General features: G+C 51.8%; 1 protein-coding gene across 2 annotated transcripts in view; it reads right to left on the bottom strand.

The window, feature by feature from the left end:
• Nucleotides 1-1,881: 1,881 nt before the first annotated feature.
• Nucleotides 1,882-27,194, bottom strand: part of WDFY4 (WDFY family member 4) — a 247,195-nt gene continuing 221,882 nt past the window's right edge. Inside the window, exons 52-62 of one of the 2 annotated variants that reach the window (XM_040242853.1) lie at nucleotides 23,526-23,679; nucleotides 20,878-20,969; nucleotides 18,836-19,048; nucleotides 16,117-16,264; nucleotides 14,886-15,049; nucleotides 13,841-13,999; nucleotides 9,790-9,969; nucleotides 9,035-9,217; nucleotides 6,927-7,014; nucleotides 3,355-3,466; nucleotides 1,882-2,349 (exon numbers count right to left, since the gene is read on the bottom strand). In XM_040242853.1, coding sequence (XP_040098787.1) covers nucleotides 2,283-2,349; nucleotides 3,355-3,466; nucleotides 6,927-7,014; nucleotides 9,035-9,217; nucleotides 9,790-9,969; nucleotides 13,841-13,999; nucleotides 14,886-15,049; nucleotides 16,117-16,264; nucleotides 18,836-19,048; nucleotides 20,878-20,969; nucleotides 23,526-23,679 — 1,560 coding nt within the window. In that variant the 3' untranslated portion in view covers nucleotides 1,882-2,282. Of the gene's footprint in view, nucleotides 2,350-3,354; nucleotides 3,467-6,926; nucleotides 7,015-9,034; nucleotides 9,218-9,789; nucleotides 9,970-13,840; nucleotides 14,000-14,885; nucleotides 15,071-16,116; nucleotides 16,265-18,835; nucleotides 19,049-20,877; nucleotides 20,970-23,525; nucleotides 23,680-27,194 lie in introns of both variants that reach the window. The other variant, XM_040242852.1, reaches the window with a different exon arrangement.

The raw sequence follows: 27,194 nt of genomic DNA on the forward strand, positions 1-27,194 counted from the left end.
GCCTCTGTCCTGGACTTCCCTCCACCACTGACGACTGTCAGGGACCCCAGGCTGGCTGCTTCTGAAATACTGAGACCAGCAGGAGTCTCTTCCCACCCAGGCTGCCAAGGACCTCTGACTCTGGATCCCTCTGCCTGGGGCTTTCCTCCCTGCCCCATCCCGTGTGAAGATAAACGGGGAGAAGCTGACTGTGCACAAGCCAAGGAGAGAGGACTCAGAAGATGTCAACCCTGAGGACACACTCCTCCAGACTTCTGGCCTCCAGAACTGTGAGAAAGTTTTCTGTGGTTTAAGCCCCCAGCCTGCGGTACTTCGTTCTGGCAGTCCTAGCAAGTGACCCCAGCCAGAGTGACGTGCCCCAGAACACGAGAGATCTCTCTTTAGCCTTGCCACCTCACGTCACATTTGTTTGCCCAAGCATCTTAGCTCCAAAACCCCAGCAACAAGAGCCACCCCCATCCTCCCATTTTTTCCTGTGACCCGGGGAACCAAAATGCAGAGCTCAGGAAATGCTTGTTGAATGAATGAGCCCCAGACAGCCTTTGGGCCAGCAGACCTCTCAGCCTGGGGTAAATAACAGAAACTTAGACTCCCACATCAGCATCATCCAAGAGATTAAAACAAAACAAAAGCTGTGTTTTGAAACATGACAACAGCCCTTGGTATTTATGACCTTGCTTGTTGGCCTTCCCGGGGAGCGTGCTCTCTGCACTTTAGTTTACGATCTTCTGCTGCAGCTCCAGACTGACTAGGGGATTGGAAACGGGCAGTCTACTAATAGCACATGCAGACAGTATGGGCGAAGGCATGGTCCTTGGCCCCGGGGTCAGACACATGCTCTTCTCACCCAGAGAGGGGTGCTCTGGGCCTGAGCTAAGTCTCCTCCACCATCTTTCCGTTTGAAAAGAACTCGAGGTTGACAGGCAGACCACTATTTCCTAATCACCCTTCAGTCACTCACTATTTTTGACACAGTTCATACCACCATCGCTTTCTTAATATTTATCTTTACATGGACTCGCTACCCCCTGGAGGCCAGATAACCTGGGCCATGAGACACTGAGTTCTTTTTTCTGTTAGCCCCAGGCCTGAGCTATATTGGGATGGGCCACTCACCAGGGCAGCTGCAGGGCTTAGAGAAATATGTGAAGGATTGGTATTCTCTAGAAGGGAAATCGCAGGGAGGAAGTTAAAGCTGAGGAGCGTTGCCACCCCAAATCCCTGGGTGTTCACCTTAGCTGGATTTCATTGAAGAGGCAGGTGAATTCCCTTTCAAGGCTTCTGGAAGGCTGGAGGTGGGGAGATGTAAGAATGAGGGTGCTGCCTTCATGGTCTAATGCCTGAATCTTAAGGTGCTGGAATTTCTCAGAGGGGCTCACTACTTGCCCCCTGCCATGTAGTTTCAGATGGAGAAAAAAGTCACATGGCAGTCCAGATTCTCCAGGGATAAGCTGCAGCTTAAAACCAGTATGTGAACTGGGGCCCTTGACCTTGTAAAGACAGGTCCCCAGAAAAGCCTGCTAAGCCCGAGCCCAGCCAGGACCCACTGCCTGCTGTGGCATGCAGAGTAGGGCCAGGCACCCCGGGCAGGGTGCGTCCTCCCAGCTGACTTGCTTCCACCTGCGGTGGGCAGCCATCGTGTCTGTGTTCTGAGCCCAGTCATGGAAGCCGGGCCTCCTGAATGTGCTCTCTTGCTCCCCAAGGTCCCCTGCACACACAGCAAGACCGCAAGAGGAGCCAGATCCCACTGAGGGAAATGGAGGACTGAGAAGCACTCCAGAAGTGGGCTGTGTGTCCCTGAGGCCTTCCTGCCTTCCTAAGTGTGGAGTCACAAACACCTCGGTGGGAAAGGCTGGCAGTTTAAATTCAAGAGCCCTCTTGTATCTGGAAAATAGTTGTTTTAATAAAATAATACCATATTCCCCATTAGTTCCCAGTAAGCAACCCCGTGGTTTTTCAGTGCAATAAGCCCTTTGAAAGGTGAGTCATGTGTAATAGCGAGTGCTGGCTGGCCCCCTTGAGCCACAGTTTCCAGCCTGCTGCTTACGGGTCCCAATGCACATGCGTATCCGTTTTATTGAGGCATATCCTGTGTAATCCAAGGCCAAAGTTCAGGGTATGGCGTTCCAGCGGCCTGTGGCCTCCTCTTTGGGGACCTGTTGGAAGGGAGGCCTTGGGGGTTTCTTCTGCATCCCAGGCACTGCGTCTGAGCCCTCCAGTTGGTACTGCTGCCTGTTGGGGCACATGGCTGCCGTGCCAGAGCCTCCACTGGCTCCTGCCTCCTACCCCTCTGCGGACCAGCAGAATATTCTTCCCTTCTCATCGCCGACCAGGAGTTTGGTCTGGTTTCTTGGGAAAAGAAAAAATAAAGAGGCGTATTAAAGAAAACCTGTGTACCCTGCTTATCCCAGACTGCATGCAGGACATTACAACATGGGGGAGGGGGTTCAGGCCAGGACCCCAGGAAAGCCTGCACCTGGCCTCCCCCTGAAGCAGGGGAGAGTCTTGCGACTCAGGGAGAGTTCTGACCTAGGAGGGTTATGGCTTTGGAAGCACTGAGGGGATGCTCCCAGGTGCTGGGGCCCTGGGGAGCAGGGCAAGACCCTGACATTTTCCCTCCAGCATCTTTGGGGGTATCTCCTATCCTTTGAGCTATGTAGCCAGGCTGGTAGGCAGAAGGAAGGGCAAGTTCTTCAGCAAAGAATGAGGGCTCAGGGCCTTCTGTCCCTTCCCATACACCCCACCCTAAGCCACCCGCCTCAGTCTGGCCTTCCCACCACAGCAGGACTCGGGTGCCCCACTTCAGGGCAGGAGGGGAGAAGGACAGGGTTCCTGGAGATCTGGTCCCCTGAGACTAACACGCCTAGTGTGGAGAACCGGCTAATGATTCTAAGTTCTACCATCGAGTAATTGTAAAGAATAGAACAATGCTGCCAAGGGTAGTATCTGACACCCGTCCATTCCGCGTTGGCTTCGAGCCATGGAAAGGCATTTCTGTAATGTAGGATAAGCATCATACCAAACGTTACAGTCATCAAGGGACCTCAGGAGAAAAGTCCCTCTTAGGATAAACTTACAAGTCAATATACTTTTACCTTCTGGATTTCTTTATGAATTCATAGATATTCAAGAGAGTGAGAGGGAGAAAGAGACAGCAAGAATATGTGTGTTAAGAACCATTTCCTGGGCCCTGCATGGCCATCTTGCTACTGTACATGCTGGGGCCCCCTGGGTTCCTGGGTCCCTGAAGTGAGGCTACCTCCCGGGACCCAGAGTCCTGAGGGTAACAGCCAGGGCTTCCTAGGGGCAGCACAGCGCCCTCTGCTGGAGGCTGGCGCAGCCAGCTGTTGTTACCTGGACACGGCCAGAGCCGTCACTGCAGAGCTGGCCTTGCTGGGTTTCCCTGTCAAAGCCACGCTGACATCCAGCTCTCTGCAAAGGGCAAGATTCTTCTCCCACCGGTGAACTATGAGGAACGTGCAAGAGGATAGTTAGAAAAGCCGAACGGTTTCACACATATGCGTGTATACATCCACACGCAGGGCCACAAACACATACACATATATTTATATTTGTGGTCAGCAACTTGTTAAATTGAGGGGGAAAATATATTTAATCTTGGCCTATGCTGTTGCAAAAAGGGCCGTCCCAATTTAATTTGCAGGCTGTGATAGTTACATGTGCTGACGTGCTGCGGTATCCATTGTGTACCAAATTGGATTTGTGTATTATTGCTTTCTAAATTGCATGCCTAGTTCAGCAAAATTGTTCATCAGTGTTTACTGGCTTTATGCTTAATAAGATACTCCACAATACCTTGCTGCCAGGATGTAACACAGCCTATAATTGCCTAGTAAAAATAAATTACATAAAGTCGGCATTATCAACTTACCCAGATCCGCTCACGCCATGACCAATAATTAAATGGTGAGAATGTTTGTTTTCAAAAAATAGAACTCAATGATTGCTACTTCACTCATTTTAAGGACTGTATTTGGGGACAGAGGGTAGTTCCTTCATGGAGGGTGAGGGGGAGAGACCTCAGTTGGGCCTGCCACTGTGAGGTCACTTGGGTGCCATCAGGGCAGGAGCGACGCAGCTGTCCCAGCTGACCCAGGGTGGCAGACAGCTCTGTGCTCCAGGAAATGGACGTGTGTTTTGTGTTTGTGCATAAGTTCCCAAACCAAGCTTTTCCCATGGACCTTTTGTGTACCGGATTGAGCCCAAGTCTACAGAGTGATTCCTAAAATAAACTGAACTCAGTTGGGTTGGTCTTGGCTGCAAATGACAAATAAATGAATTCCAGGCAGAAATTAGATGACATCTGCAGACAAATGCAGCAACCCCCCATCCTCAGTACCCTCAACGAACTCCTTTCTTGCCTCTCAAGGCATTCAAGGAACGCAGTAATATACACCCCAAGAGACATGCGCAAATATCTGTGTGTCAGGCCGAGGACTAGTCCCCTTCCAACAAAACAGTTCTAAGCAATATTCTGAGCAGAGCGAGCCCTGCAGTGGCTTAGGTCTGTAAACCTGCACATGGGTTTGCTGACTCTCAGCAGTGGCCTAGCCTGATTTTCACGAGTATGTCTGTGTCCTTGTGTCATTTCATCCAAAGCCTCCTTTGAACGGCAACCACAAGCAGAGCAATTGATTCTACTTGGCAGTGGTGACCTCAGGCTGGTCAGGACAAACAGCAGAGGACGGACATGGGCCTGAGGCTCCTGTCTGCCGGACACCATCAGGTAAGTCCCCTCGTGACATCGGCCGGTGTGTTAGGGGAGACGTCTCCTAGTAATCCGAGCAAATGATAATCATGACCCGCATTTTGTTGAGGAGATCTTTGTCTACGGTATTACTTGTCTGTCATCTGCTTCCTACACGTTAGGGTGTACAGGGAGCACCTCTACTGGCAGAGAGGGAAACTGAGGACCGAAGACGCTGCAGGAGACGGAGCTGGGTCTAGAACTTGGTTTCCTGGTGTTCATCTTGCTTCTCACCTCACTAGAGCCCTTTCCCAATGAGCACAACCTCGTCGACCCTGAGTAGAACCCACAAAGCCATTGGCACTTCCAGAACCAACAGAACGGCTCTGAGACACCCTTTGCTCATCTGTCCCTTCATCCATCTACCTACCCACGCAGCTGACATTCTGGCTCAGACACCCACTTATCAACCATGGGCTGAGCTAGTGCCTTTAGCTTATCAGAGCTCAGTAGCTTCAGAAGTGGTCAGCTGAGCCCGAGACTGAGAACACGTCATGAGCCCACAGAACATGTCATGAGCAGGGGGAGAATAAGAACTCTGTTCTAGCTCTCCTCCAAATGGGTGGGGGCCCCTGTCCTCCAAAGAAGAACTGTGAGCTCCCAAGAACGCACAGGACTCTTTTTACACTGTGACGGGCTGATTCCCTGTGGTCCCAAAGGACCCTAGAGATCTTAGGACCAGTGAACTGAATCCCCAGTGGCTGTGGCTTCTTGTAAGGTCACCATTCTGGGCCAGTCTATGCTGCTGACGAGGGCATCGTCTGATGGCATTGTGATGAAGGAAGGGACTCCCATGTAGATTCCAGGACCTGGCAGGGGCTCAGCCAATGCCCGTGTCTGCTGGTGTGGATGAAGAATCCGTGCGTCAGGGACTGAATCAAGGAGGCATGGAGCACACTTTAGAAATGAACTAAAAACGGGTATTCCCTGTGGGAGACAAGCCTCCACGATCTGGAGAACTCTCTCTAGTGGGTGCTCATGGGTCCCGGGACGCAGAACGAACCAGAAGAACCCATGATGCCAACAGTGAGGCCACGCAGGACTCCCAGGAGTGAGGCTTGTGTCTGCGCTCCTCCTGCAGGGATGGTCTGGCCCTGGCCAAGGAGCTTGCTCTGGGAGTGGGCGTGTCTACTCTGGGGGCAGAAATGAGAACTCTAACAGCTTCGGGCCACTTCAGGCAAGTTGCTGAGCCGCTCCGTGCCTCAGTCCCCTTCTCACCCAGGCCTCATTGCAGTATCTTCTTCGTGGGGTTGCCGTGAGAAGTACGAGAACACACGGGAGGGGTGAGTGGTGGAGACTGCTCCCAGTCAGCCGTGTCCCTCCCAGCTCTGTGACGGTGGTCCTGGTGACGCTGATGCCGGAGGCCACGGTGACAGGCGTGAGGTCAGATTATCCTACTCCAGGCCCAATGCTACACCCCGAAGAGGGCTCTGCTGCAGAGTGGCGGCTCTTTCACTCTGCTGATACCAGCAGTCACCCGGGGACTTGTTAGATATGGGAACTCTACCCTTCTCCAATCTTTTCCTTGAGGTTAGGACCCACATCTAAATGTTTCATGAGCCTTCTGGGCCATGCTGATGCAGACCACCCTCAGACCTACTTTGAGGAACTTTCCGTGCAGATTAGGGGGTGCTGAGTCAGGGACAACAAGGCAGACTGGGGCCGATGGAGCCACTTCCTCTCCCCGGGAATGCAGCAAAGCCATCCGTGCTCCTGTCTGCAGCCTGACAGTCCAGGCCAGTGGCCAGTTGGATGGACCCAGGTCCTGGGCTGGGGAGTTTGGCACTTAAGAGTCACCCAGGAAGATGGATAGCATCAAACCAAGCTCGGCTGGGTGTGGCCCCTTCGGGAGCTCGGGAGCCCCTGACAACCACCACCAGTACTGTTCACAGGCCCGAGGAGCATCCCTGAGCCAGCTGGTCCCTGAAGGGTGAGGCTGGGCCTCAGTGGGGCTTATAAACATGGATTCATGCTCCACTACCAGCTCACAGAAAACTGTGCTCCTGACCTGAGATCTGTCAACATCCCAAGAAACTCACTGTCTTCCCTGGTCTCTGCAGGCCTGGCTGGAGCTGCATCCCTTGCCAGAGGAGAGGAGAGGAGAGGGAGGGCTGAGCGAGGCAAGGGTGCCCCCAGGAACCAGGAGCATAGCAGTTACCTCTGGGGCTTGGAGATGATGGAGCCCAGGGCTCCTCTGGCGCTGCCTGCCCAGGAACAGACATCTTCACGTCTTCAGTCTTCCAGATCTGTCCAGAACAGAGAACGTGCCATGGGCTGGGGCAATGAACCTGTCTGCAGGCTTGGGGCCGTCCTTTCCTCCACACCTGGGGGACCCTGACGGAAGGCGGCATGGCCCCATTTCACTTCTGATGTTGACATATTGTCAGCATAAAAGCCTGCTTAGGTTTCAGTTTGCCTGCGGGCAAGTTTGGCTGCCATAGACGGATGTAGATGGGATGAGTTCCCTCCCCACCCCTGGGTCGTAGGGCAACTTCCCTGACCCCTTACCTGCAGGGACGAGACTCAGCACTCAGCTCGTTGTCATTTTACTCAGCTAGTGCCCGCTTGGTCTGCCACCGTTCCCAGAGGCCTCCCTCACCACCCAGCAGCACGACTTCCCGTCCTCTACGTATGGTGCCAGATCTGCGGCGAGCGCCCTCAGGCTGACCACACATGGCATCTCACTTGCTGAGCCTGGACTTTCTTTCCCCGCAGGACAATGAGCAGCCTCCACGTGCAGGCTTCTGTGAGCTCCGCACCGGGTCTAGCCCAGCGCTCGGCTGCCCCGGGAGCTCAGGTAGTGCACCGAGTGGACAACAGCAGAGGGCCTGAAGATCGTGCTCCTGTTCTGGGGGCCCACGAAGGAAGCGCAGCTGCCCCCAGCCAGCCGGGCTCCTCTGATGGCCCACAGGGCAGACCGCGACCCACCCAGCCCTTACCCTCATGACCTCCTCGTGTTGTAGCCAGCCCAGGACGCGCTTCCCTCAGCAGAGACCCTGTGCTCCTCTAGCCCACAGACGAGGCCCTGCAAGGGGACGTCCCGGCGGGCTCCTCTCGGTGTCGTCTCTCCTGTCCACGCACCCTGACCCCTTAGCCTGCACGGCCCTCTCTGTACGCCCTGACTTCTCACCCTCAGGGCTCGGCTGAAATGCCACTTCCTCTGCTGGAAATAAATCCACTCTCCACTTGGCCCCCCACCCTGTTATTCATTCTGCTTCCTGAGGCATCACCTCTGTGATGATTCTCAGACTTTGGGAATGGAGGCTCCTGCAGGATAGGGCTGCGTTTCAGCCATGCTGGCTGGCCCACAGTGAGCTTTCACAGATGCGTGTAGAATTCAAAGCACATTTTCTTGAATACGTCGAGGCATGCAACTGACACTTCCTTTCAAAAATTGTGGGATTCAAATGACAGTTTCTTGAGTAAAGCTCTTAATCGTTCCTCATCTTATTTATCCCTCCCTCCTTGCTGTCAGTCTCAGAAACGTCACCTGCGCCTTGCTCTTCCCACACTGTTCCTCCCACCTCAATGTCTCTCCTTTATTTTCTTCCTGGTTTCTTGATGGTTTCTCTCCCCAAGGCCTTCCTCAGAGCATGCATGGTGCTCTTTGATTATCCCACTCATAGCATGAGACACATACGGACATTTTCTGTTTGTCTTTTTTTTCTAGAATATGACATCTTGAGGACAAGGACTTGCTTATCATTAATCTTTGGATGCCTTATGTATGAGGTGCTTGGTACAGAGGCAGAGTTCAGTGAATGTTAGGTGGGAGGATAGCTGGAGGGACAAATACGTGGACAGATGAGTAGCTGGAAGGATGAATGCAATAAGGAAAGAATGGGTGGGTGAATGGGACAGTGAATGGATAGCAGCCGATAGGGAGATGAGGAGCTGGAGATGGGTGGATGGATTAATGGGTGGATGGATAGACCAGTGGGTGGGTGGATGAAAGGATGGCCCAATATGTTTCTCGTCAGTACTGAATTATGTTCTGATGCATTTGACCATTCAGCTTTCATAACGTGACAATAAGCATTTTTTGATTGTTGAAGTATGTTATATAAAATTTTATGTATTTATATTAATATAAAAAACCCCTTGCCTTTGCCCTCACATGCTGCAGGGACCTGGTCTGGAATGTTTGAATTCTGCAGTCTGCATTTGGGGACTGGCAGTCTGCAGATTTGACCCTTAGAAGAAGCGGACAGATGGAGATGAACACATTTCTTGTAGCATGCCCTCATCCCACCGAGGCACACCTACCCGGACCATGCCATCCCGACTCCCAGTGATGATGACGTGGCCTGTGTCCCACGCTGGCCCCTCCACCACGTGGCAGCAGGTTATGGCTCCTCCTGGGCCCCAGGCCGTGGTAATTCTGGCCAGTGGTTGTCCGTTGACGTCCCACAGGGACAAGTGGGCTCCCGCACAGGAGACGATGGTGCCCTGTGGCAGTGAGACGGGGCTTTACTTCAGGCTGGGATCACTGCCTGTCCATCTGTCCACTCACTCAGTTTGCACACCCAAGCACCCTCCACTTGCCGTCTTCTGAAGGGTAACCAAGGCACTCCCAGGCCTCCTAAGACATCCACTTTTTCCCAGGGACCCACAGGCCTGCTGTGCTTCCACAGAATGGCACGTTCCTGCTTCTTTTTGTACTGAAATCTGGCATTTGGGTACTGCTCTCCCCAGCACCAGGCTTCCCCGGTGGCTTAGACGGTAAAGCGTCTGTCTACAATGTGGGAGACCCGGGTTCGATCCCCGGGTCGGGAAGACCCTCTGGAGAAGGAAATGGCACCCCACTCCAGTACTCTTGCCTGGAAAATCCCATGGACGGAGGAGCCTGGTAGGCTATAGTCTATGGGGTCGCAAAGAGTCGGACACGACTGAGCGACTTCACCTTCACTTTCACACACTCTGGGGTGGTCTTTGCCCCCGGGTTTCCTGTCAGGGGGCTGTCCACCATGAAGAATCATGGACGTGTTGAGGATACAGACACTGAGAAAGAGGAGCCTCACCGAGACGTCACTGATGGCAACTGCAGATATGCCGTCCCTGTGGGCAGGCAGGCGGGCTACATGGGTGAGGCGGTCCAGGTCCCACAGGATGCATGTGTGGTCTTGTGAGCCACTCACCAGGAGGTTGAAGGTGACTGATGCTGCCAGGCATGTGACAGCCTGTGTGTGTCCGTACAAGGCCTGGGGACATGGGATGAAAGTGCAGGTTATGAGAGGGGCCCTTAATCCAGTTACTTGGGGAGATACTGCACTCTGCCTTTTACTGTTGGGCCCCAGATGAGAGAACAGAGATTCAGACTGATCCAGGGACTCCAGCGTTTGTCAGGGGTGTGTGTGTGTGTGTGTGCGTGCACGCGCGTGCATGTGTATTCACGGGTGTGTGGCTGGCTTCTCAGAACCATCCCTTTCCAGGGTTGAAATCCAGATGGGGAAAGTCAGTAGTCCTTTTTATCACACTCAAACGGAGACCCCAGCAACTCCCTCATGCCTCTGCCCTCCCATGCCGTCTTGAGATCTGAAGCGGCGCACAACACTATTAACATGCAACGTTGCTGGTCTGTCACGTGTGGTCTCCCAACCAGTGGCTCAAGTATCAGCTGGGAACTTGTCAGAAACGCACATTCTTGGGCCCCTCCCAGGTCTACTGAATCAGAAACTCGGGGAGTGGGGCCCCCAAACCTGGGTTTTCACAAGCTGTCCGGAGAATTTCATGCATGCTCAAATTTGAGCATCACACTAAGGCAACTCCGAAACACATGTGCCCCTGGAAGCTAAACTGGGAAGAAGGCAGGGAGGTCAGGTCAGGTCATAGTTTAAAAGGGTTGACTTTTCAAGTCCAGAGGATCCACGTTCATGTCCAGTCTGGCTGCCCGGCAGCCGGTGACTCGGGGCCTCATCTTCGCTCTCAGGTTGGCCCAGGAGGGTCTGGCTTGGCTGATGGACAGTCATGTGTCCCGACCTGGCCAGAGGCCTTGCTTCCCACGGACGTGTCCCTGGGGAACTAGGGATGCCTCCCAGGCATACTGGGATCCCTGGGCTGCTGCTGCTGGCTGCAGTGTGGTTTCCATTACAGCTGCCAGGCCAGCCTGGCGTGAGAGCTGGAATGCACACATGTGCCTGCTGTCCTCTGCAATCAGCCTGAGAAGTGCAGAGGCGGCTTTCTGAAGCCTGACTCTCCCCTCGTCTGGCGGTAGCGCTCCACCCTCAGGACTGTCTGCCACTCACTCATTTGAGTCAATGAGGTTGAGCATCATGTTCCAAAGCGGTCACCTGGCCTGGTCACAAGAATTAACAGTTCAGCTGCAGATTTCCATCTGTGCTGCATGGATCCTAACATGGCACCAGCTGATGAATGTGACCCATGGAAGAAGTGGGGTCACCTTAGGGTCACCTTAGGGGAAGTGCAAACTGTCTGAAAGAAGAGAGGAAAGCAGAGGGCTTGACAGGAGCTTTCTGGTGGTCTTCCCAGAATGAACTCCGTCTAATGGCTAAGTTCTGACTTCCAGGGACAGGACAACTCCAGAGCGTGCAGGCTGGGGACCCAGGTATGAGGACGGGGGATGCAGAGACATCGGCTGGGAGCCCAGTGCCTGTGTGAGCCGTCTGTTACTGGAGCGGGGCCTCTGCTTTCTTGGGGGAAGCATTGGAGAGGGAGGGACCAGTGTGTGCATGGGCACCGCCCACCTCTGTAAGCCTCTCACCAGCCTGGAAACTAAACGCCTGGAGGCAGTCAACACCACTCCCTATTTGGAAAGGCCTGGGGAAAAAATGAAGGAGGACAGCAATTTTAAACATTGTCCATTGGCTCTTCTGTTCTCAGAATAATACCTCTCATCATGGCCAATTAAAATAGCTCCACTATATCACCTTATACCTACTAAAGGAGCAAAAGATGAAATAAAATAACCTCTGAAAGTAATTCCCTGTTCTGGATATGTTGTGGTGAAATGGGCATTCCTGATTGTGGTAGCCCTGTAAAACTACAGAGCCATTTCAGGAAGCATTATGTCACTGTTCTGTAATTCTGCTTCTTGAAATTTGCTATAAGGAAATGATTAATCAGAAGCAAACAGCAATCTAAGATGTTTTCTGCAGCACTATTTAAAATAGTTAAAATTGGAAGCAATGTAATTGTCTAGTTTTAGAAGAAACGGTTTATTAAGCTGTGGTACATTGACATAAAACAATTGAAATGTTATTTTATGGAGATGGAATAATATGGAACAATTGAAATGTAAATTATAGAAACTGTAGAAAAGCGGAAACAGTTTGATAGGCTGGGTGAAAATGGCATCAACAAATCTACACGATGATCAGAAGGATATAAATATGTGTATCTGGGGATCAGAGCATGTAAGGATGAAAGTTTTTATATGGATTACAGATAATCATTTGACTTTGAAATATGTCTTTCATGTTGTAATATTTAGATATAAAACACTTAAGAAAACTGTTAATGAAGCTATTTAATGATGACTCTCTGTCTACAAGTCTATAAGTAAGGGAGGGACCCCTTTCTCTGAGCAGCTTCCAGTCTGGGGGATCCCCAAGGCTGTGTTAGCCTCTTTAGGTAAATGATAAAGTGCTTTATTTCACTTAGGAAATAAGAGCATGCGGGATTCCCCCACCTTTTTGTCTTGATTTAGAGCTAGGAGAGGATGATGAATTATACTTTATACTGTGGATACTGGGGCTTTTACACTGTCTTCACCACTAACCAGGACCTTGGAAGGGCGATGGAGGGGGTCACTTCCCTGGCTCCCCAAGGTGTCTTTGGGACTTGGCTGGATCCCCTTATCCCTGGAGTGATGCCTGGGAGAGGCGGATTCTCCACCCCCATAATGGTGCACGGTCTCTCCACGCAGGTCAGGAAAGTGAAGATGTGAAAAGACAGAAGGCTCTAAGCCTGGCTTGGGAGGACTTCCCTGGAGAGTCTGGGGGAAGGCAGCCCATACTCGACCTGCACAGCTGCCTCTCGGTAGGTTCCATGGCCTCTGCAGGATTAACCAGCTCCCTCAGCACTGACCCATGGGTTCCCTCACCTCACGTTTGTTGAACGTCCACTGCTGTGTACCACGCATGTGCCAGGGTGGTGCCAGGGAATAAGGGCAGGCTCTGTCTGGGGAGACTCCACTGACTAGTAAAGCATTCAGAGAAACCCAGCATCGGTTCGAGTGTAACACATCCAGTTCGGGAAATCTGGTCAGTGGCAAGCCTCGTATGGTTAGCTTTTTTTTTTTTTTTTGTCACTTTGGGGCTGTATGGATCACTAAAACACAGATGGAAACATGAATTGCATTTGGAGATGGAAGTGCTCCTAGAGATATTCTCCAGCAACTTCAAGTGTATGCAGGGGAAAGCACAAGGCTTAGAGTTAGATTTAAATGCACATCTGACCTTTCTGAGCCTCGCGTTTCTCATCTGAAAGTGGGACTAAGGGTAATTGCTTTCCAAGAATACAGTTAACATGCAGAACCTTAAGTAAGCGGTCAGTTTCACTCTGTTTAATTATTCCAAGCAGCTGTGGTTTGCGAGGTAAGACCAGACGAGTTTTTTGCCTCCTGGTCTCTTCCTCCTGTGTCTGCCACAGTCACCCCTATTCTGAGACAGTCTTTTATTTTCTGACTCTATGCTCTTGGACAAGGCACTTAACTTCTTTGATCTGATTTTTCACCAGTGAAGTGGGGATGATAATGATTCCTATGACAGGGTAAAATGAGGAGGTAAAATGAGGCTGTTCATGTAAAAGTGCCATGAAAAATCCTAAAAAATGTCTCCTAGTGCAAAAAGCTCCCGATCTCACTGGCACTGATGTGTAAGCAGCATCTCTCACTGAAGCGCAGGTGTCTGTGGAAGCACCAGCCCTGTGTGCTTGTCAAATCCACCCAGACATGAAACCGCCCGTGAATGACAGGGACCCACGTGCCCTCTGCGCTCTCAGCTCCCGAGAGAGGCAGCACTCTCAGCGCTTGGGAGCTGGAGCCTGTAGACACTGAACCTGCCAGAGGTGCTACACCTGCCCTGAGCCAACACCCCTGTGGAGACTCCGCACCTGCTTGAGGCGCAGGCCTGTGGCGCGGCCTTTGGTCATGCTGAGCTCCCAAACACACACCACGGCGCTGGTCCCGGAGGTGATGATGGTCGCTGGGGACGGGCACGCGGCACACAGACAGCGGCCCCAGGCGGCCAGGTTCTCGAACGTCACCAAGATCTGTGGGAGATGAGGCAAGTGAGATGAACACTGGCGCCAGGGCCTGCACCGGGCCGGGAGCTGGAACAGGGCGACAGGGGGAGGCGGGCAGACCTGGCTGCTTCCACCGGCCTGCTTGTGTGCTGTGGGAACCGAGGGACAGGTCATTTGTTCAAGAAAAGCCCTGGTGACAGGCTGCCCAGGTATGTCTCCAGAGAGCGCCGGCACCCCAGGAACAGGTGGGAAGAGGCAAGAAATCAGGAGGGTTTGGGGACACAGCAGAAATGCCTTGTAAGCTTGGGAAAGGCAGAGCCCACTTTCAGGAAGTGGGGACATCTGGGGCCAGTTTCGCTGGCGGCCGCCTGCAGGAGGTGGGGGAAGGCTAGGGAGGGGAGGGGAAGCTTGGTGAGCAGGGAATTCGTGCCACGTGCTAGGGTGGGAGAGGAGCAAGGGCAGAAAACAGGGCCAGAGGCCACGTCAAGAAGGTAGAGAGGAGCGGATGGCCTCGCACAGGCGTGGAGGACCAGTAGCCCAGTGGCTTGCTCCTGGTGGCCTGTAGAATGTTCAGTTTGTCCCTCTGAGTCTAAGCCAGAGGAGGGGCCAGAGGGGCCCCTAAGACTTTCCACCCAAACTGAGTAGTCTGGGCCTTCTCAGTGCAGCCAAGTGAGCGGCCGGCAGCGCAGAGCCCTGCCCACGTGACGGCATGTCTATTACAAGCGCGACTGCCGGCAACCCGGGGGAAGGCTCAGCCCATCGGGCTTACCCTCTCCTCCCCAGGCTCGGGCACAGGCGCATGGAGGAAGTGGGGGTATGGGCAGCTGTAGCTGCTTTGGGCTCCTGACCACCTCTGCCCCAACCAGCAGCAGGCTGAGGCCCTGGGGCCACCCTGCACCCCGGCACCACTCGCCTTGTCAGAGCCGTAGTTGCCCAGGCAGCAGCTGAAGTCGTCAAAGCCCCAGCTGAAGGTCCTGCTCCAGTGTGGAGGCAACAACATCTTGTTTTTCTCCACGGCCAGGATGGTCTTCTCCGTAGGAACAATGTGGCCGATGGCTCCTTTGGGGGATTCCGAGCCTAGAGAGAAGAGGTACATATCTGCTCCCCAGTCAGTAGGGAGGAGCTTATCTGTCAAAGGACAATACCTGCTTTAGCTGGGCCCAGAGAGGAGCCATGCAGAGCTAGGGGCCGTGTTACACTCTGGCCCCAAGCTGGGCCCCCGGGCCCTGGGTCTGTCCCCAGACTTAGCACGTACATGAAGAGTGTGGCCATGCAGGTCTTTAGTGTCTCTTATGGGCTGATGCCAGGGAAGAGGAACCGAGGCTGTCAGGGCAGACAGCACAAAGCCAGAGGAGCCAGGGGCGGGGCTCTGTCCTTCCTGCACCTTCCAGGCCTCAGGTCTAGCAGGGCTAGAGGTGCCAAGGACACTGTTCTTCGATTCAAGAGAAAAAACCCTGACAAGCCTGGCCTTATACTCCTTGGGACCAGAAAGCTGTTCCAGGTAGACTTCCCCACAGCAGTGAGACCCCGGGTGGACTTCATACACACCCAGCTCCTCTAGGGAGCCGGGCTGGGACCTGCATGGGGGCTGTCTGCTTCAGGCGCGTGTCCCTAGCCAGTGGCTGCAGGCCCACCTGGGTGGTCAGGAGCCACAGTGACTGTGGGACCCAGAGCAGGGGCTGCAGTCTTGAGCTATTTCTTCTAATAGTTTCCCTTTTTCTTTATAAATTCTCTGCAGGCCCATCCATCTGGGCATCAACACAGAATTATTTAATAGCAGCCATTTGAGTATTTCAAAGAGCAAACCCCTTTAGCAGCCCTTCTTACTTTCATTTTTCTGGAGGTGAGGAGGGGTCTGTGCATGTGTGTGTGTGTGTGTGTGTGTGTGTGTGTACATGAGAGAGGAGTGTTTGTCTCAACAGACAGACAGGTGGGTCTTCAGAAGTCAGGGTGTAACAGAGGTGGCCCCAGACACTTCCAGAGCAGAGGCCTCCCCAGACTCCTGATATGACTGGAGACACAGTTGGGCAGTCAGACCCCAAGCCTTTGCCCCAGCCTGCACCCCGGAGCCTCCAGAGGAACACCAGTCATTGGAGGGACGGCTCCGGGACAGGACACCACCCAAAGCAGGACCAGGTGCTCACCTTTGACTGTGACCTGGGAAGGTCTCAGCGACTGCAGGCTGTAGAAGAAGGGCTGCGGGTGCCCAGGCAGGCTGGCAGGTGTGGAGACATCCTTCCCAGGGGAAGGCTTCCCTGCGGCAGTCCTGGATGGATGGGGTTTAGTAAAAAGCTGCAGAGGCAAGCAGACAGACACACACCATCCCGGTCGTTAGAACAGATGGACAGAAGGGGAGTCATCCTTGGGCAAGTCCCAGCTGTACCTCTGCCCTGGGTGCTGCTGGGGCTGAGCTTGCTCCTGACCGAGGTGAGCTGAAACAGCATCATCTGGTTCTACCTTTGGATGTTGCAGGAGAGGGGCCTGGGGCTCTGTCAGGGGCAGCTACTTTCTCAAGGCCATGGTGCGGCGGGGGGCGGAGAATGCTCTTAGAAGCCAAATCTGTCCTCTTCTCCCAGCTGCCTGAGCAAATGATGAGCCCCTGAGGAGCCTCTGGTCCCTGGGAGAGCTACCTTTCATGCCAAAGGGTCAGAATAACCCCCTTTCCTCCCTAGATCATGTCTTTATTCATTTGCTTGAGCTATTTCTCATATTTTCTCTTTTTCTTTATAAATTCTCTGCAGGCCCATCCATCTGGGCATCAACACAAAATTCTTTAATAGTAACCATTCAAGTATTCTAAAGAGCACAGGCAAACCCCGTTAGCGGCCTTTCTTATTTTCATTTTTCTTAGATCTCTCAAATTGTCCTTCATGCCAAACTTTTGCATAACTGGACACAGTCTGAAGTGCAAGGCCAGGCTGCCTGGCAGAATCCTTGGTGCTGGGCTCAGAACGCAGCTGAGGCCTGCTCCAGCTCTCCACCCTCCCTCCCCGGCTGGGCTCGTGCTAGGCTGGTTTCTTCAGCCAGCAGCACAGAGCTCTGCTTCCAGATGGAAACATCCACTGCACGCCGTGATAGGGGTGGAACTGGCTGTGGCTGGGCTCAAGGACAGAGGTGGGGCTCAGCAGGCAGCCCCGCGATCTCAGAGGAGCCTTGGTTACACCCCTGGACCAGATGCTAGGCTATCTAGAAAAGTCGGGTGGGTGATCAATACAAACAGAAATCAAAGTGATGATTTTTAACTGAGCATTAAAGAACGTTCTTCATGCATATTAGACTAACCAAAGCACCAGGGCTGGACCCTCGTAATGGCTTTCGCAGGCACAGCCCCTTGTTGGAACAGTGCATGGTCCCAAAGCATTTGATCTTGTCTTCAAGCTGGGACCACCTGGGGAATTCCAATTCTGATGATTGTTTTAGAAATATTTTTTAGAAGCACATATTGGGTTGGTCAAAAAATTCCTTCAAGTTTTTCCATAAGACATTATGGAATATAATATCTCATTACTTAAAATCAGAATTTAAAGAGTATACATTCCATGATCCTACTGATATTAACATATTTTTGCTTGTGGACTACTACTTCGGATTATTTATTTCTAGTATAATATTTTTAAAATTAAAGAAATGAAACCGTTTAGCTACTCTAGCTTTTTTCCTGAAATTCTCTCCTGTCTACAAGGCCTTCCTTGGCCAAACCTACATTTGCATATATGGTCCATTCTCCAAGTCACCGTCTGGCCTTTCCACATTCCCCTTACCTAGGAGCTGCGTGAGCCTGAGCATGTCACAATAAGGCCAGACAGAAGCGATGTTATTAGGTGAGCCCACCCAAGCCTCGTGGTTACAGATGGGGAAGGCTGTTACCCAAGATGGTCTTGAGTTGGCTGGGCCTATGTATTCATTCTCTGGTGTGGTTCCTGACTGCTTAGGCTGGGACCCCACAGTCTGTGGGGCCATCCTTCTGCCTCCAAATGGTTGTGTTCAGGGAAAAAACATCTCTACACCAAATGGGAGCTTGAAGATGAACAGGGCTGGGATCAGCTAAACAGGCCTCACGATGTCACTGTGAACACACAGTCTCACATCTCTACGGGACTGTCCTGATGCAGAGAGAGCTGGTGGAGCAAAAGGCCCGGGGACCCTGGGGGCAGAGCTTGGGTGCTTTCACAGTGGGGCCAATATGCTGTAGTTTTTGGAGCCGGCCAGATGCGGCAAGGTCTCACCTGACATCTGCTAACGGTGCAAGTGTAGGCCAGTTATTTATTTAGCCTCTCGGCGCCTCAGTTTCCTGATCTGTATAATCCCCGTACTCAGAACTTAAGAGAGGATTCAGTGAGGGAATCACACAAGTAACATTTTTTGAATGTTAATCATAGTTCAGACACTTTCATGCACTTGGTGAATCTTCACAACAAACCTATATAAGAATTAAATACTGTGTATTTATCAGTGTCTATCACATGGGTCACAGATGGAGGTAGCCTTCCACATTGTTAATGATATCACCACCTCCCTTGACATCAGTGGGTTACGGAGAGTGAAACCTTGATATTAAAGTCCCAGAAGAAGAGGGTGGCAGGGGATGAGATGGTTAGATAGCATCATGGACTCAGTGGACATGAACTTAAGCAAATTCCTGGAGAGAGTGGAGGACAGGGAGGCCTGGCGTGCTGTAGCCTGAGGGCTTGCAAAGAGTCGGACACAACTGAGTGAGTGAACGACAACAACCAAAGGCACAGGGGGGCGACTGCAGGCCATTCGTCCTCCAGTCCTCACCCACTTCTCACTCTCTCTTCCGTCCAAGCTCACCCAGCACACACTCTTTTGAGAAAGTAAGACAAAAATCATGGTATGTTGTACCTGTTTGGGCACCTGTCCAAAGTTGCTGACGAAGCCCAGGATGGTGCTTCTGATCAGGGGGTCACTGATGCTGCTGAGGTCCATTTTGTCACCATAGAAGTAGGGATGGAAGGTATTAACAGCCTCCACGGCGGCTGACCCCTGCTGCTTGTACCCAAAAATGAGGTCTATCCAGTGGTGCAGGTTGGTACTGACAAACTCACTTTCCAAAGCCTGGAACCAAAACCCAAAGAGCATGAAAAACGGGGGCTCATGGGCTCATGCGCCCTCTGCCCAGATCAGGAGGGGGCGTGTGGTTCAGGATGCTCTCGGCACAGGAAATATAAGCGACGCCTCCCTGGGCTGGATGAGCACTAAGCAAGATGCGAGCCCCTCTAAGGACCACGCAATCCTGCCTCAAGCTGGTGGCCCATCCAGCCCATAAAATAACCTTAAGCAAGAGGAAATGTGGGCCAGTGTTTGGATTTCTGGTTCATCATTCGTTTCTGCTGAGTAGAGCCCAAATCCAAAGCTTGGTCTCCAGAACCCAGAGACAGTCATTGGGAATTGGCTGGGCTCCCTGCTGATGCTGGCTTGGGAAAGTCAGGTCAACTGGGCTGGGTTAGTTTTCTGATGCACGTGACCATAATGCTTGGGAAGGCCACACGCGGGCAATGCCACACGCGGGCAATGCCATAGGAGGTGTGACGACTGCTGTGCTGAGTTTCCAGAGGCAAGGATGAACCAGGAAGAACTTTCTCCTTGCCGAGGGAGAAGGACAGAGGAGAAGACACAGCTTTGTTACTAGTCAGCCTGCCCCCAGGGCTTTTTTCTTTTTTAGGTATAATTTACATACAATAAAATTTTCCATAAACATGCAACTTAATGTGTCCTGAAAATTGCATGCAGTGATGGAATCAACACTATAATCAAGAAATAGAATGTTCATATCAACTGACAAAGCTTTCTTCTCCTCGTTTATCTCTTACTTCAGAACTTAGTGATTCCTGATCTGATCTGCTTTCTGTCCCTCTATTTTACCTTTTCCAACATCTCACAAAAATAGAATCCCATAGTATATATCTTTGGGCTTGGCTTCTTTTGTTTAGGACACTGCTTTTGAGATTTATTCATGTTGCTTCATGTATCCATTATCTGTCCCTTTTTATTGCTAAGTAATATTTCATCATGTGGGTGTATCATTTGTTTAGCCATTTATGGTTATAGGCATTTGGGTTGTTTTTGACTAGTATAAATGAAACTGATGAATATTTGTGTACAAACTCTTCTGTGGACATGTTTCCATCTCTCCTGGGCAAATGCATACAGGTGGAATCGCTGAGCAACGTGGTAAACGCATCTTCAACTTTACAAGAAGTTCTTATTCCGAGTGGTTGTGCCATTTTTCTCCACCAGCAAAGCATGATGAATTCTGGTCACTCCACATCTTTGCTTGGCCCTTGGATTTTGCAATATTTTAAAATTTAGCCATTCTTGTGACTACATAGTAGCATCTCATGGTTTAGGGTATGTTTCCCTGATGACTAATGATGCTGAACATATTGTCATGTGTTTGTGCTAACCCAGATATTTGATACAGAATATGTGTCCCCAGTTGACCTGTGACCTGTACCCACATCAGTCTTTCTGAGTCATAAACCAAGTCCTCTCTGGTCCTGGCAAATATTTTGGCCAGTGGGAACCCCTTGAGGCCTCCAGCCCCTCTCTGATCTAAACTGGGCAATACAGTCCAGGGCTTGGCTAAGGGCACTGACTTGCCCTCCATCTAATAAGAATCTGAATTTGCTCCCCTCATAAGTCCCACAGTAAATTGGCACAAGGGCAAAGCCTAATGGAGCCCTTAAGAGAGCCCAGAACCAAGCTCTTTCCCGCCGACCCAGCACCTGGGGCCTAGTCCCTTCTCCGAGTTCTCTAGATGTACGAGACTTAGAAGTATTCATCACAGCCCTCCACTCAGCCAGAAAGCCTCTATGGACATGGAGGGCATACCGAGGCCCTCAGTCAGGATACCAGGGACTCTGCCATGACCCCACTCAACTCACTTGTCTGTGCAGGCTGATGAATTTCCGGGGGTCTCCGTCAGCCCAGGGAGGGAGCTGGACGTCTCCCAGTGCCGTTCCGTCCTGCATGCAGCCTGAATAGGGTGAGAGACAGCAGGTCTTTGGGTAAATGGGAAACCAGACTGGTTAGGAGTCGGGGGTGTGTAAACGCTGTGCTGGCCGGTACTGGGATTCCTGCATAGACCGCACTGCTTCCTGTCTCCTCTGTTGTAAGTGACCCCATCCTATCTGCCTGAAATACTCCTCGGATTTTAAGCCTTTGGGCCTCCATAAGAGCCTCCTTGCTTCCAAGCAGTGCCCGTGCATAAAATGGTTGGGTTGCCGTTGTTGGTAAATTTCCCTCCCCTCACTCTGTGCCTTTTCACGGAGGTGCTTTTCTATACAGCGCTAAAACCATAAGATAATGACGGTAACAGGAGAAGCTATTGCATTTTCAGCATCTCGCTCTATGCCAGGGCACCGCGCTAGGTGCTTGGCACACATCGTCTTATTGACTCTTCATTCAACTCGATAATTTACGCATTTTCTCTCCACTTTTAAAGTGAAGACAGAAGGTTTGCAGAGGGAGCTTCCCCAGACACCATGAAGAAGAGCCTGGATTCAAGCCCGCGTCTCCGTCCTCCCCATTAGCCACACAACCTTGGGCAAGTTGCTTAACCTCTCAGGGAGTCACTTTCCTACCTATTACCTCTTAAGCTGGCGTAAGGATCAGAAGAGAAAATACACATAACATGCTTAGAATAGTTCCAGGCATATGATGGCTGCTCAAGAAATACTCAGAGAAGGCAATGGCACCCCACTCCAGTACTCTAGCCTGGAAAATTCCATGGGCGGAGGAGCCTGGTAGGCTACAGTCCATGGGGTCGCTAAGAGTCGGACACGACTAAGTGACTTCACTTTCACTTTTCACTTTCATGCATTGGAGAAGGAAATGGCAATCGACTCCAGTGTTCTTACCTGGAGAATCCCAGGGACGGGGGAGCCTGGTGGGCTGCTGTCTATAGGGTCACACAGAGTCGGACACAACTGAAGCGACTTAGCAGCAGCAGGAAATACTAGCTATCGCCTTTCTGAAACCCTCCAGAGCCCACAGGTGCAACTGGGGGGAAGCATCCTTTCTGCCTCTCTCTGGCCGCAGGGCTGGCTTGGCCTTTCCCATCATTCAGTCTCAGCTCACACCTGTTACCTCCTCAGGCAGGTCCTTCTCCACACATGGCCACTGAGTCACCTCAAACCATTTTCCTGCCTTCTTTCCTTATAGGACTTCCTCAGCATTGACAAGTATTTCACTTACTTGTCTGTTCTTTTCTGTCCCTCCTCCCCCACCCCACACACAAAATATTAACACCTTCCAGGCGATCTGCCCAGGACACCCAACTGAATCCTCAGTGCCTAAAAAGGGCCTGCATACAGTAGGTGCATAATAGCCTCACTTGTTTTCCTGACCTCCCTGAGGATCCCTGGCCCCGGGCGTGAAGGCTCTATTTGCCGCTGAGCCCCTCCAGCAGAGAACCAGCCTCCACTGCCAAGGAGAAGCGGCGCCCTCCTCGCTGTGCCTCCTTCACCCCAGGCCGGTTGGGACCCTCCTCTCAGCTTCCTTGGTTCAGACTAGCTCCTCTCGTGGTCTCATCACACCTTGTGGGAACCGCCCTTCATATCTGTTAGGTTCTCATCTGAGACAAGTGACGCATCTGAGAACGTGAGCATTGCCAAGGCCACCAAGCTCCACGAGCTCAGAGCCGATGGGCTGGGCCTGGGGATGCTTTAAATGCCCCGCTGGTGATCTGTCTGCACACCACCGCACAGGAGGCGAGTGCCTGAGGCAGCTCTCTTGGGCCTGCCCCTGGTCTGGCTTGAGGTGCAGGCCCATCTGCGCGGTTTAGAGGAAGGAGGGCCCTGAGGAAGAGGGGCTCTGGAGCACGGGGGTGCACCGTGCTGGCTCACAAAGGCCTCCTCAGAGGGGGTGATTCACCCCGCACCTCTGGGTGGGGAGAACCATGCCCTTCAGGGGGTTCCGACCACATCCCTTCCACAAGTTCCCAGTGGAGGCTCCCAAAGTACATGCAGTTGCCAGGGGGCCTGCCCTCCGGGGTTTCCTGAAATTTGTGTCCCTCCTCTAAAGCAGTGGATGAGAAAGCATGGCTCACCCTGCTGTGGGGTCTGGGGGTAGGAAAGAGAAGGAGCCACCAAGGTGCCCGTGGGCACCCCGGCAGCCTGCGCTGGGAGAGGCAGCACGTCTGGGTCCTGCTCGCAGGTTAACCCACTTGTGGGACTCGGAGGAAAGTGGAGCAGAGAAGGGCCGGGCTTGCCTGCGGCGTTCAGCAGGGCAGTGCCAGGCCTGGCTGTCAGCAAGGGCTCCTGCTCCCGAGCTGCCGTCTTGCTGCAGCCTGGGGCCTTGGGGACTCTTGGCAGGAGGCCCTGGGTAGAACTGTGGTTGGTGGTCTGCACCCTGGGGCTATGTATTTCCTTGGCTCCCACCTCCTCATCAAGTGACACCACCCAGTGGAGGCCTCACTCTAATCTGCCCACCATACTGGTCTGGTGTGGGCCTGTAGGGGGTGGGTTGCTTAGCAAAGATACTGATGTCATGACCCACAAGCCGTCCAGCCCCGGAGCCTTGCTCCGCTCACCAAACTCCAGGGCGTTGCAATTGGTCAGGAACTCAGGCAGGTAGAAGAACTCCGGGGTCAGCTCTCTGACATCACTCATGTTCTCTCTGGAGGCCGATTCCCACGCGCCCTTCACACTGTGGAACATTCTATCTGCCACATCGAAGCTTCCACCCTAAGCAGAAAAGAGGTGACATGATCAACTGTGTGGTGATAACTTGGGGTGCACAGGCTTCACTAGAGTGGGCCCTCTTCATCCACTCTGTCCCCCAGACACGGGTTCTACCATTAGACCCTTCCACTCACTCCCCAACACATGTGCACACATCAGTCCACACACGTGGGCAATTGTTTCTTCAGGCATCTAATCACCTTGACGGTTCGCTGGAACCCTGCACCAGAGCTTCCATGGAGGATGCATGGTCCACTGTGATTAAGGGAGCAATGTTTCCCCAGTTTAGAAACTGGAGTTCAGATCAGAGACAGGAAAACCACAGTCATTCGTGTGACCACTTGACACACTCACTGAGGGTCAGCTCTGAGTCAAAGTACAAGGAGTCGGTCAGACAGTCTACGTGCGGGAAAGTTTCCTGGAGAAGTCAACCCCTGCTGAGACGGCAGGCCTGGTGATGGAGAAAACGGTGATGTTCTGAGCTGAGGGCAGGCCTGGAAAGCAGATCAGGTAGGGCCCTGGTGACATGTAACACAGCGGCCTTGACGAGAGGGGACCGATCTGAGGATGGAGTGCTCATGAGGGTCACATGTGGTGCTCCATGAGGTCAACCTTGTTCCAAGGCCCACTGCCACAGATAGGCCCACTGCCACAGATGGGTCCATGCAGTCCTGAGATTGACAGCTGAGCCAAGCTCGAATTCCTTCCTTGGATTCTCTGTGCCTCTCATTTGAATTGTCATATCTCTTCAGTTGACACTACCCTTATTCATCATGTGATCTTGGGCATTGGGAGGAGGCAGAGGGGTCCCAGTTGGAGGACTGAGGATGCTGTGGGCAGAGGGGCTTCAAAAGAGAGGTTTTGAAGCTGGGATTTGGGTCTGTTGGCTTAAGTTTAGGGATGCCCAAGGGACACCTCCTCTCTGGGATTCAGTAATTCAATTGTCCCCATTGTAACTGGGCCTTTTTTGTTCAGCCAGAACTAGCCTTTCTTTTGCCAACCTCTGCAGAGGGCACATGTGGCCGAAAGAACAAAGGGATAGAACTCAAATTGCCAGTGCCCTCCTTTGCTCTACCAGTTCCCTTCTCTCTTCAGGGACCAAGGTTTCCCACCATCAGTGGCAGACGAAGTATAAAGAATATGCTAGCATTCTCTGCACAGGGTCAGGGACACCAAGAAACCCAGTTACCCCCGGGGTTTCAGCCAAACCCAGTATTTGGGCAGCTGAAAGATCTGGCTTTTCTCCAAGATCGTTTTGTTCTTGGTTTTTTTTAACCAATTAGGCAAGAGCTTCCTGGGTGGCTCATTGGTAAAGAACCTGCCTGCCAATGCAGGAGGTGCGGGTTTGATCCCGGGTCAGGAAGATTCCCTGGAGAAGGAAATGGAAAGCCACTTCAGTATTCTTGCCTAGGAAATTCCATGATCAGAGGAGCCTGGCAGGCTGCAGCCCACGGGGTCACAAAAGAGTCGGACAGGCTGTTTAGCGACTAAACAATGGCAAAATTAGGAGATGAAGCCCACTCTCATATTCAAACTGAAATGGAAACAAAATGGTGGGGGGGGGGTGTTTCTAAATAAATCTGCTCCTAACAAGTGGCTCACTGAAATGTATTAAGAGCTTTGTGTGTTTAATCTGCAGCCCGAGCCTTACACCGGCCGGAGATTGATGCTGTCTCGTCGTCCCACTTTCCTTTTGCAGCTTTTATGAGTGCTGATGATAATCTCCTGAGAAACAATATGATTTGTAATAAAAAGATTACCTGTATTAAATAAAAATAATATATACATGGGGAATATTGTTAGTGCTACAAATCTGGTTAAAGATATTACCACAAAGAAAAACGTTATTTTTTTCACAGCTGTCTAATGCATTTTAGCAAAAGTAATATCTTTAAAACTTAAGCCTGTATTATTTATAAAGGAAGCAATAACTGATTTTCCTATTTCCTATATTAATAAAAGTATTTGCATACATTTGTTTCAAAATTAATGGGTTTGCTCACTTTTGCAATACAAAAGAAACGCCGAATCCCCTGGAAGGAAAAGTGGAGCTGCTTTGCAACTCATATTAGTTACAAAGTCTGTGGGTTGACACAGACTCTGGTGGCTGCCAGCAAGGAGTTCCATCAGAGCTTGAGTCTCAGGAAGGGAAGGAAGGAGATAACGAAGAGAAGGCAGAAGGAGGAAAGGAGCGAAGAAGCGAGGCAGAGAAACAGAGTCAGGGTTTACAGAGCGTCCCCATAAGGAAAGTTCAAAACAAAATCAAGCAACAACCAAATTGGGTCTAGAGATTGGATGGAAACAGGGTGGTCAGAGAGAATTTCTGGGCCCAGATCTGCTCCTAAATCTAGCCTGCAGATATTTCTGAATATCAAGATTAACGAATCCTCCGAGTATCCAAACAGACCAAAAAAATTAATAGCAAGGTTACTCTTATCAACAGAGGAGCTGCTTCTTACTGGCAGAAGGTTTCCCAGGTGGCATTAAAGCCAAAAGACAAGGCAGCTAAGTCCGTAAGGTTTCTGAGGCAGAAGCTTACAGTCTATGCCCAGCCAACATCACGCATATGTAAAGACATCAGAAGAATATTCCCAAAATTGAAGGGGTCAGATATAATACAATCCTAAATATCTGTCTCAATTAAAATGCTTTAATAAGAGGTGCTCAATTTTACTAAGAGGTGAGTCAAAATTAAAAGCAAGTAATGCAGGAAGAAGTGAGTGACAAGGCCACTTTGAACTGTTGCTGAATATTTGACAGGAGTTAAAATCAGAGTAAAGTGCATGATTACAGTGCATTGGTTAAAACTGCAAACACCTTGAAAGGAGTTTTTGTACTGAAGGAGCTATTCCTTTTGTATGAGGACACAGAATCTATGTGCACCTGCGTCCCTGGATGGGCATTTCAATGGTAATAATGATGACACCTTTATTATGGACACAACTCCATGAGGGGCTGGCATTCACGGAGCCCCCAGGCGAGAGGTCTGTGTCCACTGCTGCCCAGAGCCCTTGGTTCTCTCTGCAGTTGGCATATGTCTTACACAAAACCAGTCGCCTCGCCTCAGGTGGTTCAGAAAACTCTTCCCCACTGCTGGTAACAGCTGACTTCACATGGGCTGTGACTTAATTAACACAGCACTTGATTTCGGTTTCTTATTAAATGCAGCAGTGGCAGCGGAGGCGGCACTGTGCCCTTGCTGGGGCGCTGGCTGCCTTGCTCTGCCCTGCCCGGGCTGGATCCCAGCGCAGGCCTGAGAGCAATTGGTACTCTTGCCAGGGTGGAAATGGGGGCCTGTGCTGTGGCCCCAGCCTGGCGGGGCCTCCTGGTTGCTCAACTGTCTGAAGGCTCACAGACACTGGGTCCCTGTAGGCAAGATTCCCAAGATCACAGCATCCAGGGAGGCAAGCTTGGCAGACAGCAGTCTCACACCCCAAGGGGTGGGGATAAGCACAGCACCAGCGGAAGCCGGAGTCACACGGCTTGCATGTGCACCCACCCAGGCCACACTGCTCATG

The sequence above is a fragment of the Oryx dammah genome, unplaced genomic scaffold (assembly GCF_014754425.2).
Source record: "Oryx dammah isolate SB20612 unplaced genomic scaffold, SCBI_Odam_1.1 HiC_scaffold_6, whole genome shotgun sequence".
Taxonomy (NCBI): domain Eukaryota; kingdom Metazoa; phylum Chordata; class Mammalia; order Artiodactyla; family Bovidae; genus Oryx; species Oryx dammah.